A 7,464-nucleotide genomic window follows, 5' to 3' on the forward strand; every position below is an offset into this window, starting at 1 on the left:
TAGCCATCGATCGCCCCTCTCCCCAACTTGCTCTCTGATTGGCTTGCTTCCCACAACCCATAATTGCACCAGTCACCCCATGGCCTTTCCCTTGCCGAGCCTGATTAATAACACACTGGATACATTTCCTTGTTGCATCAAAAACCAATTTGGCCCGAATGGGTGAAAGATTGGCTAATGAGGACATGGTAAGATCTTCATGTTGGATAAGCCTTTTTACTGGGCTGGCCTTGGGAGATGGAGGTAGGAGAAAGGGCCATGATGTAAGCTTTGTTCAGCAAGCTTTCCTCTGACTCCACAGCAGAGTCTGATTCCCATGACCTATATTCAGTTATTGTGCAGGTTGGAGTGTCACCTGATGCCTGGGGACTAAGTGCTAAGGATCCCATTGCGACAGGTGTTTGCCCACACCAAAGTTTAGGCTAAATATTTTGGATCATAATTGTGGTGTGAGGAAGGAATGGAGGAGGGGGAAATGGAAGAGAAGGAGGGAAGGGATTAGTTGTCTCTCTTCTCTCTATGTCCTAAAATGGCCTGAGCACGTGCAAAGTCAGAAGTGGACAGATGCGCCTGGAGTTGCCCAGCCACAGAGAACATGGCACCTGTGCTGACTGCCTCCTCACCATGCACAGGTCCACCATTTACAGTTGCTTTGAAGGCCTGCTTTGCTGACAGTCCGTGTTGAGGACACTCACACCAGGAGATGGAGCTTCCAATCTTGTGTAACGTTAACCAGCCAGGCTTTTCTTGGCATCTTGGGGAGGTTCCACGATTCTCCTGGAAGGGGGTGTTTCCTTGCCTGGTTTCTTTGAGCTGCCCTTCACCTCATACTCACATCACAAGAGACTGAGTCTTCCTTAAGACCTTCTAGTCCAGGCTCCCAGTTCACAGATAGAAACTAGGGGATGCTGACAACAAGCGGCTTGATAGATGCCACAAGCAGGTTGGCGTCTGTCATCTCTGGCATTGTTGGAAAATACTTTCAGGAAAACAGAATTACAGTAACAAACTTCATCAGGTATTTAACATGTACCAGGACCTGTGTGACATATGTTATTCAATGCATCTCCTGAAAAATCTAACAGGTTAGCACAGTTTTTTTTTAATCTCCATTTCTTCAGTGGGAAAACGCAGTTCTGAGAGAAAAACTGGGGGATCCTGCCTTCTAAGCTTTGCTGTCTGCATTTGGAGTCCCCATGATCTTCCAGCTCCAGGCTGATTCTAGTCCCACCCCCACCCCCCCACCCCACTTCGTTTTATGGGTGGTGACACCTGCATTCCCCAAAGAAGAGCAACTTGCCCAAGGCCACTGCCATCTAATGATCTTTGGGCAATATTATTACTACTACTGAGAGCCACTAGCCTGTCCAAGCCTGAATCACATGCCAGGGAGTGGGCTGCATCCTTTACATCCCCCTGTTAGATTTTAACCATGATCCAGGTAGAAGTCAGCACTACTGGAAGAGACAGCTGAGAGCTGGGAAGTGATGAGTAACTCCCCCCCCGCCCCCCCAGAAGTTATGATTTGAGCACAAGCCACCCAGTTCTAAAACTGATTTGCCTGATTCTGCTCAGCAAATCCAGTCACCTGTCCATGTGTCTTTAATCCTTACACCACACTAACCCTGCAGGTACTAAAGCAAGAGATCTAGGTACAGTTCTGGCTTTCTGTTCAGTAAGTGTCTCCTGCACTCTTAGGTGCCCCCACACCCCTGTGTGCCTCGATTACACTGCTGGCACCCTTGTTCCTGCCCCAGCATCTTGGAAAGTGGTGTGTACGCATGCCTCCCCAGCCGAAAACTGCTGAGTGGATGTTCTTCTCCTTCTTTCCATTAGGTCCCTTTATCCCCGGGTCTGAGAGCTTTCTCCATTGCCCCCTCCACTCGGGAGGCTCGGCACTGGGGATCCACATTTGTTGTGAGTTAGATGACAGCTGGCGTTGCATTTTCTTCAGATGGAGCACGGGCTGGTTATTAAGTGGTCGTCAGCAAGGCCTCTTTTCTGGCCAGCTCAGGAGGACAGCAGAGCCAGGCTGGGGATGCTCCCTCCAGATGCCTGTGGAGAGGAGCACTGAGGCCCCCATTGTAAGTCCTCAGCCCTCTGTGCTTGAGGGGCACCCATAGAGAACACTGACTCATACAGGCAGGCTCACTCTGGCTTCAAAACCCTGCCCCATGTGCAAGAGACAGGAGAGAAGCAGGCCCAGAGGGGCTATAGAGCAAGCTAAGACTGAAAAATAGCCATGGTGGCTGAGGAGACAGGTCAGTGGGAAAGCACCCGTCACACAAGTGTGAGAACTAGAATTCAGACCCCTGGAACCTGCATAAAAGCCAGTCATCACACAGGGAGACAGAGACAGGAGCCCTGGGGTCCGCAGGCTGACTAGTCTAGCCAGACTTGGCAAGTTCTGGGTTCAGCAAGTGGCTAAGCCTCATTGAAGTAGAAAGCAATCGAGGAAGATGCCTGATGTCAACATCACACACACACACACACACACACACACACACACACACACACACACACACACAAACCCACACATACATGTGCCCCCACTCATGAGAACATGCACATACAACACATGTACAGTCAATGGCCACAGAGATCAGATTCCAGGAGGCCAGGCCTCATCAATACAACATACTGATCATTCCAAAGTGTATGGCTGTCAGGACTGCTGGGATTTCCAGAAAGAAAGTTAATTTTGACCTTAACCAATTTTACCCAAGTGGGTGAGTGTGGCTTCTTTGTCTAGCCTGCTCCAGTTTCTCCTTATTTTAAATCCTGCAGGATTTATGATTCCCGAGGGCTAAGATAGATAAATACTGCTCCTCACTGTGGAAGGCTGAACCTTCCACAGAAACAGATCTCTCTCCGTACATGCTCACACTCCCTTGCAGTCTCTGAAGATGGCTCTGTCACTGGTGGGTGTCCAGGCTCAGGCTGTAGTCCTGTCTTCTTGGGACTTGAATGCATTGTGTCCCTTTGATTTTTTTTTCCTTCCACCTCTGCCAAAGAGTCCCAAATTGGAGATTCTGGGTACCACCATTTGCCTGGACTCCAGACTCATACACCACCTGGATGTCTAAAAGGCCACACCAACTTTCTTGCTGCTCCCGGAGGCTGCCACCTGTTCCCTCCTCATGGTCATTGCCTCTGCCACTGTCTCCGCTTGGGAAATGGTTTTTCCTCGGGTTCTTATGACAGCCCCACTCTTCATCCATGTCTCCTCCTTGGCAAGACCACTGCCAAGTGCATTACCTAAGCCAGTCCCCATGCAGGATCCCACCTCCCACAGTCTATCCCTTTAACCTGCTTTTTCTTGGTTTTGGCCACGTCATTTGTCCTGCCTGAGATGACATTGTAGGCTTAGGTACATACATATGATGATTCTGTTCCCCTGAGGCACAGGGGAGAAATGGGCAAGTGATAACAAGAGGCCTGGTAGCATGTGGGTGTAATATGATGCTGGCGTCCATCCTTCCTCTATTCCTGCAAAAAGCCTTCCTTCCAGAAACGGCCATTTGACTTATGTTTCACATCTGTGCTTGTCGAGGAGCAGAGTTTGTGCCTTCATCAGCCAAGGTGTCGCTCTCCCAGCCTCTTCTGCCTGACCATCAGTCGGCACTGCTCAGGGCTTGAGGTCTCTGCATCAGCTGCTGGGTGCTGTGTCTGGGAGGGACCTGACTTCACGGACAGCAGTACATGAGAGCCTCTTGCCTTCACCCACAAAGGTGTGCCGGTCTTGTAACATTGCTAATCAGACACTAACCCACCTCAGGTCTCAGCTCCAGAGCCCCACGCTGTTATCACTTGTGATCTGATAGCTTTTTTCATTTTGTGTCTTCTGGTGCAGATGGTGCGTGTGTGTGTGTGTGTGTGTGTGTGTGTGTGTGTGTGTGTGTGTGGTGTGTGTGTACAATCATTTTTATTAGCTCTCCTCACAATATCCTCTTTTATTAAAAACACAAATATCACTATAAATATCTTGGTAGGGAAGTTGAAGGGGGTTTTGAAAGCGACTAGGCAAAATGATAGACTGTCTATAGATGTAGGCTGCTGTTCAGACAAATGGCTACAATATCATAAGAGCCTTTTTTCTTCAAGGCAGACTTCATCTATTCACTTTCAGATGGGATGCAACAGCATGCTGGTTTAAACTAAGACATGTCACAGGGGAAAAGGCAAGGTTAGGGAGACTATCAGTGTGGGGCTGTGAAACTCAGCCTGGTCTTAAACTTGTGATCCTCCTGCCTTAGCCTCCCGAGTGCTGCGATTATAGGCATTTGCCATGACTCTTGCCTAATGAGATAATTTTAAGGAAAAAATTGTATTTAATACAATTTGCTTTCTATTTAGCTGTTTCATGCTCAGAAATTTTCTTTCATTTTTCTCATTGAGAATGTGAAGGCCTTTTTGTTTGAGAATATGCATGTACATATGACATGTTCTGATCAACTCTGCCCCATCTCTTCCCTTCCTGTGCCTCCCTATTGACCCATCCCTTTCCCCTCCCAACTTCACTGCCTTCCCTTAGAGCTGCCTGTGTAGTCTCAGAAGCTGAGACCTTCTGAGGTGGGTTAGTGTCTGATTAGCAGTATTACAAGACCTGGACACCTTTGCGGGTGAAGGCAAGAGGCTAGCCTCATGTACGGCTGTCCATGAAGTCAGGTCCATCCCCAACACAGCACGAGTGCTAGACTGTCTGCTGCCTCTCAGGCCACCCAGGGCCACATCCCTTCTGTAATCCATTCATACTCCTCAAGCAGCCATCAGTTGGCAGTTTTTTTTTCTTATTGTTTTATTTCTGACCCAGAGTTCTCCCTTGCTGCTAAAGTGGGTTTGTCATGGGGTTTCTGCACTTATGAAGCACCCTGACTGGTAAATACACATGCTCTGTCCATATTTGGCAATGTACAAAACACGATCACATTGACCGTCCCGGGCAACTTCATGAGAACTCTGAGATAGGTACACGGAGACACCCCTGCAGCAGACAACAAGAACAGAGCTCAGAGGGAGCATGCAACCCAGCTGCTATCAGACTGGGACCAGAGGACAGGCACTTGCACCCAAGTTCTTCCCTATCAAATGGTTCCTACAGTACATTCATTTTATTGTCCGTTAATCTACCCAGATACCCAGCCACCATCTATCCCCCCCCCACCCATTTAAAACTCTTTATTGAGAACATACCATGTACCAGACACTGCCTAGAATTTCTAGTTTGGCAGGAAAGACGGAAGTAAATGGATACTTCGGTTGACTTGTCACTGGTGCTGACATGCCAGCGCCCAGTCTTTTGTTTTGTTTAAGGAGCTCTGGTAAAGTTTTATTAAAGAAAAACTTTCCTGGTTTGCTTTTCACCAGTCTGTTCTGGCATGCTTCTAATAAATATCAGAATCACCTGGGTCAATGATAGCCAGTGTGCATACTCTGTAGTATTTTCCACATGGTGTGCCCAATTCAATGTTATTGCCACTGTAGTGATGGACAACAGTTTTAGCCAACATGGCATAGCATTCTATTTCAGATTTCCTCAAACCTGGACAGTTGTTGGTGAGGATAACCAATTTCGCTTGGCCCTGTCTGATCATCTTCAGAGTCTGTTTGTACTGTAGCATGTACTTTCCACTCTTCATAACAACTTGGAGCCTAGAGTTGATCGACTCCAGAGACTTTTTCCTCTTCTTTGCGGCCACCATCTTCCTGCCTTAGGTGCAGGACTGCCGCCAACCAAGACCAGCTGCCAAGATGGCTGGGGAACGAGAAAGGCAGCACCCAGTCTTAGTAAAGAAAAGAGGAAGCCTTGGCTTGGGACACTGGTCAGGGAAAGCTTCCTGGAGGAAGTGACACCAGAGGAAAATCTTGACGTGTGTGTGTGTGTGTGTGTGTGTGTGTGTGTGTGTGTGTGTGTGTGTAGCAAGCATTTATTCTTCTGAGTGTAATCAGTGTTTTTTGTTTTGTTTTGTTTTGTTTTTTTAATGTGTCACTTTCTGGATGTTCCCTATGCCATTGTCTGTTGAGTTCCATTGTCAAGAGCGCAATGGGACAGGGCTTGCTGGAAGAGGAAGCAGGCTTCCAGTGAGGGTGACTGGAATGGCCAGGTGACCCGAGAAGCCTGGAAACACCCACCATGTGGACTGTGCCCTGCTTTCTTATTGGCAGTGGGAGAGGCCGTATGCTTTAAAGTGTATATTGCTCTGCATTTGTCAAAGTTCTGTGGCTGTTATAAAACACCGTGGCCGAGGCAAACTATAGGAAGGAAGATAGATTTGGACTTATGGTTCCAGGGTTCCAGAGTGTAAGCCCCTATGATGGCAGCAAGTGCCAGGCATGGTGGTGGGAACAGGAGCAGAGGGTTCACACCTAAGCAGAGAAAGCAGACTAGATACGGCACAAGTCTTTAAACTCTCAGGGCTCACCTTCAGTGGCATACTTCCTCCAACAAGGCCACGCCTCCCCAAACAGTGCCAACAACTGGGGACCAAGTATCCAAGTGTCTGAGACAATGGGGGATCTCATTTAAACTACCGCGTGCACGTGCCCTGTCCTAAGGGAGCAGTGGGCCAGACAATAGGACGGTCACCAATGCCCAGGCACTTGCACCAGCGTCTCTTCCTCTCAGCGTTTGCCTGAGCTGCCCACCGCTCGCTCACCTTCCACCTGCTTTTCTGTTCTTTGTCTCTCAGGCTGACAGAGAGCCCTGATCAGCTCCCACAGAGGTTCACATGTCGCCCCAGCTACTGGGCTTGGGTATTTGCAAACCTGATTCATCTCTGAGCCACGGGCTCCGTGGGAGAGGCATTGTAGCATACAGCGCCATGCCTGGCATAATGCAGGTGAATGGATGAAGGGCTGTGCACTTGACTTGACATAGATTATTCAGGATTATTCAACTGTTTTCTTGCCTGTTACACAGATTTCAAAGCCTTGAAAGGTAAAAAGACACGCTAAAAGGACAGGACGGGCCCCATGCTTCCCAGGGCAACAGTTCTGCCATCCCACCAAGAACTGTCATTTCATTCCATTTGTTTGTTTGTTGACAAGCAGAAGAGGCCTATGTGCTGCTGTCAGGTAGAGAAATGGGAGCTGAGGTGGACTGGCCCCTCTCCACTTCGGAGTGTGTGATGGGTCACTGGGGCCTTGGCCTTTTGAATGGATTAAGGGGGCAAGGCCAGGAGGCCCTGGCAGGTGGAAGATCAGAGCAGGCAGCATTTGACGAGGTGGAGCTGTCTGGGGCCCGAGCAAACAGCTCCTCTCTGGAGAGAGGATCCAGGCTTCACTGAGCATGTACGAGGAGACAAGCTCCATGTGCGGGGAAGTGATGCGGACCGCAAACACATTTCTCCCCCTTGGCTCAGCAGCGCAGCCCCTCCTGGGCATGCCATTTATCTTTTGATTTCTGAGTTGCAGCTAACTCTTTCTGGCCAGTGGGAAACAGAGGCTGGGCTTTGGGAGTGGGGT

The 7,464-nt window shown here is 49.0% G+C and overlaps 1 protein-coding gene across 1 annotated transcript; it reads right to left on the reverse strand.

Moving 5' to 3' along the window:
- Positions 1–5,348: 5,348 nt before the first annotated feature.
- LOC119086659 (60S ribosomal protein L30-like) lies at positions 5,349–5,703 on the reverse strand. Its single transcript, XM_037199178.1, has one exon. The coding sequence runs from the start codon at positions 5,700–5,702 to the stop codon at positions 5,385–5,387; it is 318 nt and encodes a 105-aa protein (XP_037055073.1). The 5' UTR covers position 5,703; the 3' UTR covers positions 5,349–5,384.
- Between the last annotated feature and the right edge of the window lie 1,761 nt (positions 5,704–7,464).

The sequence above is a fragment of the Peromyscus leucopus genome, chromosome 1, assembly GCF_004664715.2.
Source record: "Peromyscus leucopus breed LL Stock chromosome 1, UCI_PerLeu_2.1, whole genome shotgun sequence".
Lineage (NCBI taxonomy): Eukaryota > Metazoa > Chordata > Mammalia > Rodentia > Cricetidae > Peromyscus > Peromyscus leucopus.